General features: G+C 33.3%; 1 protein-coding gene across 1 annotated transcript; it reads left to right on the plus strand.

The window, feature by feature from the left end:
* Positions 1-1,670: 1,670 nt before the first annotated feature.
* LOC137402533 (C-type lectin Cal-like) lies at positions 1,671-12,729 on the plus strand. The gene is made up of 5 exons (XM_068089034.1): positions 1,671-1,766; positions 6,546-6,627; positions 8,797-8,835; positions 9,146-9,328; positions 12,437-12,729. The coding sequence occupies exons 1-5, from the start codon at positions 1,671-1,673 to the stop codon at positions 12,661-12,663; spliced, it is 627 nt and encodes a 208-aa protein (XP_067945135.1). The 3' UTR covers positions 12,664-12,729.
* Positions 12,730-14,060: the final 1,331 nt, after the last annotated feature.

Below are 14,060 nucleotides of genomic sequence, written 5' to 3' on the forward strand. Positions count from 1 at the left end.
TTACCAGTCCATAGCTGTGTGCTATTTGATTTTAAATGTTAAAAGTCGTACAGTTTTATTTATTGAAACTTTTAAAACCAATCGGGTGCTGCTTTAAATTGAGTGATTGAAATTGGTGGTGAACTTTACGTATCTAGAAAACTGAAATCGACAATACACCACTCTAAGTCAACAATACAAAGCTGTAAGTCAACAATACATTACTCTAAGTCTGCAATACACCACTCTTTGCATCAACATCATATTTAAGGTCAAAGAGCATCTAACTACGATGCCACAAACTTGATTTTTCATTTTAAAAAAGGTTCAATATTACTTGAAAACTATAGAACAGAACTACTCACTATATAAACTATTTGAAAGTTATCAGTTTGTTCACTCTCTCATCTGTCTAGCATTGTATAAGCTTGATAATGGTGCTGTTCTATATGCTGATCACAATATTTGCAATGATGAGAGTATATCTATATCTAATGCGTTCATCTACCCGTCTGTCCGAAACGATGGTTGGAAGTTAGAATAAAGAGGATAATAAGTAGTAAATACGTAAATAATAATAAGTAATACTGTAAGTATGAATAAGTAGTAATACTGTAAGTATGAATAAGTAGTAATACTGTAAGTATGAATAAGTAGTAATACTGTAAGTATGAATAAGTAGTAATACTGTAAGTATGAATAAGTAGTAATACTGTAAGTATGAATAAGTAGTAATACTGTAAGTATGAATAAGTAGTAATACTGTAAGTATGAATAAGTAGTAATACTGTAAGTATGAATAAGTAGTAATACTGTAAGTATGAATAAGTAGTAATACTGTAAGTATGAATAAGTAGTAATACTGTAAGTATGAATAAGTAATAATACTGTAAATATGAATAAGTAGTAATACTGTAAGTATGAATAAGTAGTAATACTGTAAGTATGAATAAGTAGTAATACTGTAAGTATGAATAAGTATTAAAAAGAGATTGCACCAAAAAGAGGGTTTAAAGTTTGATGTAGTGGTTGCCATGACTTTAGTGATGGTGTACTTGAGAAGATTGATCATCACAATCATCAAAACTACACTCTGACATGAAGTCACTAAGATATAAATCATATCTATTGTTTTCAGATTCATCAATAATGTGGTTTATCTGAAGGCTTTAAAGTGTTTAGATGACTCATGATAGTCTTCAGGAACGTAGAATTTAGTAGCAGCCATTTTTAGTGTGTTATAACTTTAACTTATTAAAAAACATCTTTAAAAATTAAAAATGTTAGGTCTGTTTTCTAGCACCAAAGCTTTACAGTTTTTCTTGAAAACTTTGAAAGTGACACTATCAAAATAATTAATATCATTACCACACAAGTATTATGTAATCAAAGTAGTTCTTTGCTCAACTCGGTCTAATACTTGGATGTTCAGATGTGCGTATATATGAAAAATGGTTCAGCAAAAAGGCTGAGACCTATGACTTCAATGCCGATCTGCCTGAAGGGGAGATCAAAAATAAACAACCTTAGTATCGCTTAGCCCGTGAAAGGATTAAATTTATCTTCCCAAAATTGTAACGAGCTAGTCGAAAAATACAGCGCCACCCTTTCTTTGAGCGCCACCTCTAATTAAACGCAACTTTGGGAAAGGGTTGAAAAATAGACCACAATGGCGCTTGAATAGGGGTTTTATGGTATTCTCTGTGCTTGACGATGTCACAACCTCTTACAGCACACCTGACTACCACGGTGCTAGTCTTTACAATACTAAGTTCTCTGAAGACATGGTAAAACAACATTGCATCATAAAGGATTCAAACTCAGAACCTTTTTGACGGCAGACCAACATACCAACAACTGTTCACTAGACCACCCAGAATAATTGTACATCCAGTTATTAGCCCTCTCACAGCACTTGAATCTGCTAATGCACTAGGAACTATAAAAGCCAGACGACACACACCCACAAAATGCATAACCAATGCGTGGTGTGGACATTTACTGTTGCTACAGACACCGGTGCCACTGAATGATGCCTCCTGCAGACAAACAGGTTGACCAATGAGAAAGGGCCTCAATCGTTTGAAAGCCAGCACTGTTATTGAACTATTGTCAGGATATTTATTATCTATTTGTATGAACCATCAATGATGATTTGTGATAGCAAACATGTTAGTGCAGTTACGATGTGTTAACATGTTAGTGCAGTTACGATGTGTTTGAACTGCTATATTTTGCTCAAGGAAAAAATGTTCCAAGTCAACAATAAAAGCGGTGAGTAAAGAGGATGACCCATAGAACTATGGAAACTATAGAAAAAATAACCTTTATATATCTTTGGCCAAAAGAACAGTCTAAAATGCTTTATAAAGAGTTTAAATTTAAACTAAGTTTTACCTTGTCATTTAAAGGTCAAGCTTGAGATTTTCTTATCAAAAGTCCTCTGTTTGTTTATAAATGGGTAAGCTTATGGAATTTACCTGTTAAAATAGTTATAACTGCTACATGTACTACTAGTACGCTGTCCAGTCAAGGGCAAGCTTTGGTAGCACTTGGACAAATCAAATTCAGCATGACGTAAACCATTCATATCAAACTTTTTGCGTTGAATTTTAAGCTTTTTCGTACATGGTTACATTATAGCTACATAACTATGGCATAGGCCTATATAGTGTTACTAGCTGTGCTATCTGGTGTTGCCCGGGTAATAAAAAAGTTTTTTGACAGAAAATTGATTTGTATTTAACATATAACAACATTTTCCATTCTAACTTTCAAACTACATATCACTTGAGAGAAGTGTTTTGTGTAGCTGAAATAAATTAAGAGAAAATAAAAACAACTGTAAAGGTTATAAAACTTTGTCAAGCAACTGTAACTTTCAAACTTCATATCATGAGGACAATGTTTTGAGCAAAACAACTAAAATAAAAATAAATAAAACAACTGTAAAGGTTTTCAAACAACTGTAAATTTAAAATTTCAAAACTTGAAAAAAAGAGTTTCGTTGAAATAAATTAGAAGGAAAATTAAAAATGTAAAGATGTTCAAATGTAAATGTGAAATTATTAGCAAGTAATGGTAAAATGTAGTTTATTTTGCTACGATTACGATCAAAAATTATTTGATGTACAATTATATGATCTCAGTTTATTTCAGTGTTGTGATAGATTTACTGAGCTGAGCTTTTTCTAATTATCACAAGTGTTCAACTATTCTCAGATTAGCCCAGGTTAAGGATTAAGGCCAGCTTGCGCAGAAAGCCCATGGATTAACACCCAGCCCTCACTATATAAGCAAAGGTGCTCCTATATAAGCAAAGAAGGGGTAAGGATATGCAACAGGAGAAGATACTCTAGTGAGAGAGAACAAAGAACACAGAGCAAGTGATACAGACTACCAGCAACAGAACTAAGGACTGAGAATTACGTTCTTAATCTGCATTAAGAACAGTGTAGTAACATTAATCTACCTTTGTGCAGTTCTGTGTATACTTATATACCTTGATATTCTTGCATTTACAAGTGTTGAGTATTTATTATTTGTGGAACTCAATTCAGCATTACGCTTGATTGTATTGTCTTGTATCTAATTGTTCTATCTTTTCATGCTTATTGCGCTTGTGTAAATAAAGAGCCATTAATCACCAGACACTTTGCTTGCAACAAATACATTTGTGCATGAGAGCTATTACTCATTTGGCCTACATGTCATAGGCTATAGGTACCAAACATCATTAAAATAGTACCAAAATACTATGTTAACCTTAGTAACTATTGGTACCTATAATGACTTAGGGAATTTAGTGGTTATGGTCTGCGTGCCCAAGATAATATAACATTACAATGTACTACGTGGAAAGTTTTTACCTTAGACGAACGTGTAATATAAACGCTGAATCTAACTTGAATGAATTTAGCTTATTAAACACATACTTGAAAGAAGTTTTATTATGTGTTTTAGTAAAGCTTTTAAAACTTTTAACATTAGTAATATTGTAGTGAATGGCGTCCCCTTACATTTAGCCAAGCCATAGCCGTGCCGAGTCAAGACCGAGCCAGCCGTGCCAAGCCGGGTCCAGCCAAGTAGAACGGAGGCAGAGCTTACTAGCTATTACAAGCTCGAACATTTGTGTAGAAGAGCAGAGCTGTTCTGGGCCTGTTCATTGCCTGTTACCTGAGCATTATTGTACAACTTATGAACTAAGCAGAAACATATGTATAAACTCATGCACCGAGTCTTGTACTAGTGGAGGAACGTGAAGGTCGCACAACACCTTTACAATATCATTGCGAGATGTTTTTATTTTAACGGATACCGAATATACCGTATAACGGATACAGATAACTCGCCATGGCAAGTTCAGTGATGTATATCTTATTATCATATATAATCAGTTCATAATTCACCCAATTTTAAGTTCGAGGTTAATTATCGTGGGGTCGAATAAATTAGCCTTAACGAAAAAAGACGAATCACATTGCATATACTTAGATCCCAAAATAGTTGTGAACAGAAGCATCGTAAATCGTCGACGATGAAGGATAAAATAATTGGTACACCCATTGTGTATCCGTTATATTAAATCATCTCCAACCACTACGGCTTTCTAGCTCAATGGTTGAGCGTCTGGATTTGAAAGTTGTCATGAATTCATCGTGTGTTCAAATTCGTTGCGGCATGTAATTTTAATATCAAGAATTTAAGATCTACATGTATAGCCGTAATGAGTACCGACATACCAACATACATACTTTGAGAAATATATAATTATATAGACTCTACATTCTGTTACTGTGCATAATATTAGTACTCTTAATATTAGTGTACATATTTCAGTGTGCATATATTAGTGTATATCATATTATTGTATATATATAGTGTACATACAGTCAGTGTACATAGTAGATATATAGTGTACATACAGTCAGTGTACATAGTAGATATATAGTGTACATACAGTTAGTGTACATAGTAGATATATAGTGCACATACAGTTAGTGTACATAGTAGATATATAGTGTACATAAAGTCAGTGTACATAGTAGATATATAGTGTACATACAGTTTGTGTACATAGTAGATATATAGTGTACATACAGTTAGTGTACATAATAGATATATAGTGTACATACAGTTAGTGTACATAGTAGATATATAGTGTACATACAGTTTGTGTACATAGTAGATGGGTTTTAGAGAAGATTCAGCCAGCTTAACCTAAAAAGCAACGTTGTACCAATTCTATCAAAACCAAATACAATTCAACAGATAGTTCTGCCACTACTATGTTTATTCAAGCTATTGCTGTCATTTCTGAGGCAGCTCTGTAAACACCCAAAATTAATTAGCCAATATTTCATTTTGCTTCTGGAACAGAACAGGGAAAAATCAAACATTTAGGTTACATCAAAGAGTAAGTGCTAAATATATATGAGATTGTATATATGAGATATATATATACATGAGTATATATGAGATACATGTAAATACACAAACTCCAACATTGAGTCGTGTTTTAATGAGGCCCTACAGGCAGGACTGGGGCAATGACTGAAACACCAGATGTTCTCTTCACACGTGTTGACAAAGGGATTTGGCCAATCAAAAGATACATAAATTAACTTTTCAATAGAACGAACCGATTTTGAATGCATGTAGCTTTGGGATATGAATAAAAATGAATTGAAATAATTACAATAAAATATTTCAGCCAATCACAGGTTCATGTTCTGTCTCTACAAACGTTTAATAGTATATTAGTTCCACAACAGCGTATGGGGAACTTGCTGCTTATACAAAAAAAACATATTTTGTGGCCATGCCAGATCTTTAAATACCGGTTGCTCTGAATTGAATGACAGAAGCATACATGAGATTGCCAAAGCTAACCCAAAAATTTAGATGAAACACCGTTTTGCGTTGCTTTGGCCAGTTATGGAATCTCCAGAACCTCTATTTTTTTTAGTACAAGAGAACAAAACAATGATATGTGAATAATTTGGGGCTGGAAGTTCTAGATTCTAGTAAGAGTCTTGTGAACAAAATTTGATGTTTACTCCAAGCTAACTCAACACTTTTTCCTCTAGTGCAATATCCAATCAAAACACTTGACATTGACTAGCCAATCAGTACTCACACAGCCAGGTTAGTGTTAGCTAGTGGCAATTTAGCCACTTACTCTTACTGGCCATTCAGCATAGGCAACCACGGCTACCTATTGACTGATGATGGCGGTTTTATTCTTTGTAACTATAATCGCTCTCTCGACATGTCTGGCTGAACCTCTTCAGCCGGTAAAAAAATCTTTTTTTTATTCAATTTGTGTTTTAAAACTCTCTTTAAAATTATTAGAATAAAACCAGTGAGCTTAGACATTCTGAAATTTATTGTGCTGAAACACTTAAATGTTAACCTGCTATATCTGAAAATAACTTTTTATGGTAAAGTTTCAGCTCGAGTGACTTTTGGAAACTTCTGTAGTTGATGTTAATTCTACCTTTACTAACTTATCTACAATGACAAGTCAGTAGTTAGGCTATGATAGCTTTCTGCTTACCTTTCAGGTAAATACAGAAGGGAGCAAGGCTCACTCTACCAGCAAACGAGACGTCATCAGTCCTATTAACTTCCAAGATGTTCCATACGGTAAGCAATGGGTTATTCCTACACTAGTATCCCTTGCCCATTAAATTCATCTCATCAGCTGATAGCCCTGCTTTAGTATATAAAAGATAACAGCAAAAAATTGGTATTTAATATAATTAGGTATGTTATCCTATTTAATGTTTCAAGTATTATTAATGAGTCTATGATGTACTTCAGGAACATAGACAGTTTATAGCATTAATTAAACCACTTGAGTAAGTTTACTGCTGAGCTCAGGCTATGTGAGTTTTTATTAATAATTATAATAGTATTCATTCATTTTGCTACCAGAACTGTCGCATAAAATGAAATTTCAAATATTCCAAAAAACTAAACAACTTATTTGGTTATCAATGTGCATTATTTATTTCCTATTTCTAGTTTGTGAAGTTTGTTAAACGTTAGACCAGGTATTGAATTTTAGTTTTTGCTAAACAGAACAATCAGGCTGATTGCGGCCAACTCTCATCACTGCTTTTCATTTTTTATATTGGTTTTGGTTATCAATTTTATGTTGATTTTGTCACTTGTATGCAATCAAGAGTCTAAAATGAGAAAAATTTTGAATATCTATGTTCTCCAATATATTTAGTGAAATTAAATTAATGAATAAAATAAAATACTTCATTCTTGGGAGTTTTCTATAAATATTTATTCATTTAAAATACGTTGTCATAGAACTCAAACAAATTATGCGGTGTGTTCGGCTGTAATTTTAGATAATCAAACACTGTCACTTTTTTTACACCTGACCGAGCCATTTAAATCACTAGCATTATCTGAACATGTAAACTGTCAGCTGGTAACCATGGTAACAATGCTATGCTGATCTGATAAGATTTAATAGTGAACATCGAGTGATAATACAAGAATGTCACTTTAAGTTAATTGGTTTATTATTCACACATAATGACAAGCTGGTTATCAACGGCCCTTTATGTTGGCAGATTTGGCTGGTATATAGGATGAACATAATCTATGCGAACTAGCAGATGTTATGGTTATACAGAGAATGTGCGGGCTATGTACACATAGTCTATGTAAACTAGTAACTAGGGCTATGTACAAGTAACAACCAAATTTGAGAATGTTTAACATCCAGCCAAAAAGCCTAAAACGCCTATTTCAAGTTTGAACAATGTACTAACTTAAATTTCAACATATGAAAATACTTTATATTTATTAAAATTAATATATATGTAACTGTAAATATAATACTAAAAAAATTTATATCTAACAAAAAATAAGTGGGCCTGAATAAAATTCCATCTTATTAAAAATATCTTTTTTAATCACCAATTCAATGATTTCAATCATCTGTTTAAATTACTAATGTATTTCAAATTTTATATTATTTGTTTTTTATTTTATCCTAACCTTTGATGCTGGCAGTCTAGTGAGCTGCTCTCTACTTTCATGCCGCACAAAGAATAAGTATGCACACGTTTATTCTCTAACACTAAAAAGTAATTGGTTAGACCAGGTGTTAAAGTGTCTCTTTAAAAAGCTGATTGTCATAAGAAAGCAATCGTTCTTCTAACCTCTGAGCAAGGCTTTGAGGAGGCGGATGGACTGTTCAACACAACATGGCTTTTATTATTGTAAAGATTGTAAAACCTTTACAATCTTTTAAAATGCTTAAATATAATTTTTAAGCATCTTTATTTCGGTCTTATATAAAGTTTTGATAAACAAAAAGGTAACTCAGATTAAACTGTTCGGACACTCAGGGATGGGCATTTGTAGTATTTATTTTGAGTTGTCTTACCTCGCATGTCTAGACACTATCTGATTTATGTTCTCTTACAGACTTTAAAGTCTGTAAGAAAGGCGGCACCAACATAAAACCAACGATAAAGACTAAACATATCATAGCCTGTGATCGTATTATAGCCTGTGATCATATCAGAGCCTGTGTGTTGCAGGCATAGCCCATGTTTGTTACTGCGTGTCCTTTTATATACCTAGATGTTAGAGTAGGAAATATTCAAGATCTAGATGTGATGTTATACCAGCCTTAAATCTGATGGTAGAGTAGATTTGTCATTTAGAAATCCAGTGAATGACAAAAGATTTTTTTTATGCGCTTTCATTTTGTTGCACTGAAAGAAGTAGAGAATAGATAAAGCTGCAATGAGAGCTGTCTATATGACTGTTGATTGATTTCAGGTAACATATGTCAAGTCTGTCAGCCGGAGAAACCTAAAGGTATAGTAAAGAATAGTTTTTAAAATATAGTTATGCATTATAGTTATTGTTCTTTATTTGTACATGTAGGTTATAGACTATAAATATTTCACAATCTGTTAGTAAATAAAATAACACATTAGACTACAAATCTTCCTTTCATTTATTTGTATTTGCATTAAATTACGGATTTACTGCATAGTTTTGGCTCCCATTTTTCACTCATGGACTTCAGAGGAGAAACTCTCTATCTTTGGCGAGTTGTAGAGTAATGCTGTAGAGTCAATCTAAAATAAACCAATACTCTTGAAGCCTTGACTATTTATTTTAGCTGTGGAATGCCCAGGGAATTACATCCGTAACCCGTATTCCAACACATGCATTAGACTGGTGACCATAGCAAAGACATGGCAAGATGCGTACAATCACTGCTTTGTCAGCGGAGAGAACCTGGCTACTTTTGAGACACTAGAGTCTGCTTTCTGGCTCATCAACCTCCGCAAGTTGAACAATGGTAATAGAGCTTTAGATCCTTGTATATTAGGGTACAATCAAAGATAATAGAACTTCAGGTCCTTGTATATTAGGATACAATCAAAGATAATAGAACTTCAGGTCCTTGTATATTAGGATACAATCAAAGATAATAGAAGCTGTGCCACCCGGCGTTGCCCATGTAATAGAAGAGTATTTGGACAGATAATTGATTTGTATTTAACATATTACAACATTTGCCATTCTAACTTTCAAACTACATATCATGAGAAAAGTTTTTTGTCTTATAAACAATGAGAAGTAGTGAGAGTTTTGCTATTAGGCAGTTTAATAATGTGAGCGAACAGCTTCTCGTGACGTTATGCTATGACATACGTCATACGTAACAGTAGATACGAAAAGCCGAACGCACTGAATGACCGAACAGACCAAATATTTTAGGAGTTGCCCTCTCGTGTGACTATTTAAAGATAAGGGTGCGTAACTCAAACTTCTATAAATAAAGAGCTCAATGAATTCCGTAGAAACATTTTAGAGGCTGTTGTTTATTTTCGCGCCAGTGAAGCACGCTGTGAATAAAAATATGACATATTCAATTGAAGTATTTTTGCTGTCACTATTGTCCAATCAGTACTTGCCTTACCTTTGACAGATAAAAGGGAAATGCCTAGTAGAAGCAAAAGGTTTTATTTGTTCAGTAGTATCAGACCTGCCAACCCAAGAGTGGGGCAAGGCGTGAGAGTTGGTTTTGGGGCAATTGATGTATCAATGATAGTATATATAAAATTGTGGAAAATGGGGAAAAAATCTCACGCATTTCTCACGCGTTTTCATTTTTTCTTTGGGGTGATTGCGTGAGTCTCACGCCCAATGCGTGAGAGTTGGCAGGTATGAGTAGTATCGTTAACCATTGGTGAACCAGTAGCTAAATAACTAACCAAAATTGTTTCTTTATTCAATTGGAAATGAATATATTTTTTTCTATATATAATAATATTTATTATAATTATATAAAACATGCAATCAATATTATTTATAATAGATAATAATTGATTTATAGATAATAGTTGAGGGAGAGCAACTCCCAAAAAGATGTTCGGTCTGTTCAGTCATTCAGCGCGTTCGGCTTTTCGTATCTACCGCATACGTAAAGCAGTTAGGTATTGCTCTGATATAATGCCTTATATTGGAGGGCTACCAGTTCGACTTCCATAGTCCAGTGGGCTAGGCGTAAGACTTGTAATCTTCCTGATCTTCTTCGGTACGGGTCGATGGTTTCTAGATTTTAAGATCTATATCCAAATTTCCGACGAACACACGGTGTTTGAGAAATATATATATAGATAAATAATTCTAATCATAAATGAGTCAGCACTAGGATATGGCAACAAAGATTTTTGAATTATATGACTAACTCTAAATACATCTCACCGCCTTTAGTAGCATTAGTCAAAAGGCATACACCACATCCACTTGTAAAATTCATGTAGCCTATTTGAATCTTAAGCTATCTTTGATAGCAATCCTTGTTTGGGGGTTTTCAATATTGTACATATTTTAAAATGAACTTTTAATAAACTAATTCATTAAATTAATCTAACTTGAATTTTTTTGTTTCTAAAACTTAGCTGATACACCAGAATAAAATGTAATAAGTCTATACAAATTTTTATAGCAAAAAATTTATTAAGATCCAGTATTCAACAGAGAAATAACAACTCGCGAGAGGTACAAGTTAATCAACTTAACACAATGGTTCTACCTACACTTTTACGCATTTCATAAAATTATAGCATCTTGAAATACAGAATAAGAAAGAGTGTCCATTAAATGTGGAGAAAACTATCAAAGTCTATGTTTGAAATCCTATAGTTGTTATTATTATTGCTATATTATTATAGCTTAATTAATTTTGATAGGTAAAGCTGCTAAATTGCTAACTTCGACTACAAGACAACTAGATACAGTTATAAAAATAAATTTCTGTCATTTTATTCACAGGCTTATACGCCTTTTGATTAGCAATGTAAAAGCTTGCACTTTGAATTTTCTACAGATTTTACAAATGTAATTATTATAAATTCAATTGTTACAAATGCAATTATTATAAATGCATATGTAAGCTTGAATGAAAAATAATTATTCAGTAGTTTGAAAAAAGTGTGGAGCTAAAAAGGTTTTACTTCGTGGCTTGCTGTTCACTCATTGTGACTCGAGCTTGTGTCAAAATTCCAGCTGATCTCTGACTCCGCCATCTTTAAATCTATCTGCTTTGCATATCGCCACCAACTCTGCACTGTCTGCAATAATAAGTGATCGCCGCTCTTTCAAAGTATATTTTAAATATAAATTTATTTAATAGCGTAATACACAGGAGTGAATTCACAGACCTCCTTACTGCAATGTTCATATGAAACGCCACCTTTATATTTGGCTCTCTTCTGCTCCACCATCTTTCTGCCTCACTCAACTGGCTAACATCTGACTGGCGGCATATCGAAAGGCGTGTTGATTAGGCAACGCTTGGCTGGCTGATCACAGATGTGGCTCTGCTGCTTCCACCACATTTGCACAGAGCATCATGTAACTTTGATAGCCAAAGATGCATTATTTTATTTTCAATTTATTTCATTATTGATTTTATTTTTGTATTGTTTTGCTGTTCACACTTGTTTGCTAATAATGACACACCCTTATTGCAAGACCATATCTTGAAATTGCCTGAACGAAATAAGTATGCCATGCAGGTTTTTCTAAACCAATCAACACTCATATGTGGCTTATGAAGTTTTAAGTACTTGTTGAAGTTGTGTTCTCTTTTTCTTTTAATAATTTTGGCAGTTACGAGAAGATCACGAAAACGTTATTAATAAATAATAAATAAATAAACCAATAGCGACCATAATAGTTTTTGTGCAAACAAAAAATAATTCATACAAAGAATTTTTTATTTCTTTTGTCTAAATTTAGCTAAATCGGTAAAAGTATAAATCTTTATTAATATTGAATTAGATTCTTTGTGATTAATGTTAGCTGCAGGCATTTGGTTGCAATTATACGCACACTTTTATAAAAAAAAATTGATAAATTACTTTATATAATATTATTGAATTTGTTATTGCTGCAGCTTGGAAAGACAATCATCTTTGGATCGGTGGAAGAAGACGCGGTGTGAACTGGCAATGGGAAGGCAAGACGAAAGCTCCTATTGACACCCTAGTTTGGGCTAACAATGAGCCGAGCTTTCGGGCAACGGGTGAAGAATGCATTGGAAGCTGGACTGACGATAACTACAAGTTTAATGACTTTCCCTGTGGAGACAACTTCAACTTTATTTGCGAAAAGTCAATGTAAACATGTTCTTTAACAATAGGCATTTGATCGAGTTATAATAATATATTGGAAAATATATTATCTGGTTTACTGGCATTTGATAGAAGCGATATGAATAGTATCCAAAGGCTGGCAAATCAAAGAGATGCAATATTTTATAATTGCGTTTTCATATTCATCTCAGCAGAGTAGAAACCTGTTTTTAATTTTTAACAACCATAGACACATGAGGAGAACTGGTGATGATTCTAAAATCTTATTTTAGTGTCCAAGTCCAGGTGGTCACTTCAAACCTAACGAAATTAATTAAAGAAAGTTGCTCTAGCTAAACTAGTTCAGGGAGTGAAGATTAGTATCAATTACCAACTATCTTAGTACAGTATGAGTGTAGCTTCATGTATCTCCCTAACATATCTTAGTACAGTATGAGTGTAGCTTCATGTATCTCCCTAACATATCTTAGTACAGTATGAGTGTAGCTTCATGTCTTTCCCTAACATATCTTAATACAATATGAGTGTAGCTTCATGTCTTTCCTTAAAATGATATATATACAGATTGTGTTCAATTTTACTAAAAGTGTTTTAGAGACCCTCAGACTGTAGATTATAAGAAATACATGTAACAACATGAGTTACTCAACAAGAAGGACAAATCCAAATATTGCAGAAATGGTCATACAAAATAGAAAACATATAAGCGTTTAAAAAAATTTTAATACTGCTCTTATATGGTTCGTATACTGCCCTTATATAAACCTCAAAAATCCTTCACACAACCCTCATACAGCTCTCATACAGCTCTCATACAGCCCTCATACAGCTCTCATACAGCTCTCATATACAGCTCTCATACAGCTCTCATACAGCTTTCATACAGCTCTCATACAGCCCTCATACAGATCTCATACAGCTCTCATACAGCCCTCATACAGCCCTCATACAGTCCTCATACAGCTCTCATCCAGCCCTCTTACAGCCCTCATACAGTCCTCATACAGCTCTCATACAGCCCTCTTACAGTCCTCATACAGCCCTCATACAGCTCTCATCCAGCCCTGTTACAGTCATCTTACTGCCCTCACACAACCCTCATACAGCCCTCATATAGCTCTCATACAGCTTTCATACAGCTCTCATACAGCCATAATAATGCACACTGTAATAATAGATACTATAATAATACATACCATAATAATACATAATAAAATAAATCGTAGTATAATAATACATACCACAATAATATATACTTTAATAATACATACCATAATAATACGTACCATAATATTACATACCATAATAATACATACAATAATAATACATATTATAATAATACATACTATAGTAATACATACCATAATAATACATAATAAAATAAATCGTATTATAATAATGCATACCCCAATAATATATATACTT

The sequence above is a fragment of the Watersipora subatra genome, chromosome 8 (assembly GCF_963576615.1).
Source record: "Watersipora subatra chromosome 8, tzWatSuba1.1, whole genome shotgun sequence".
Taxonomy (NCBI): domain Eukaryota; kingdom Metazoa; phylum Bryozoa; class Gymnolaemata; order Cheilostomatida; family Watersiporidae; genus Watersipora; species Watersipora subatra.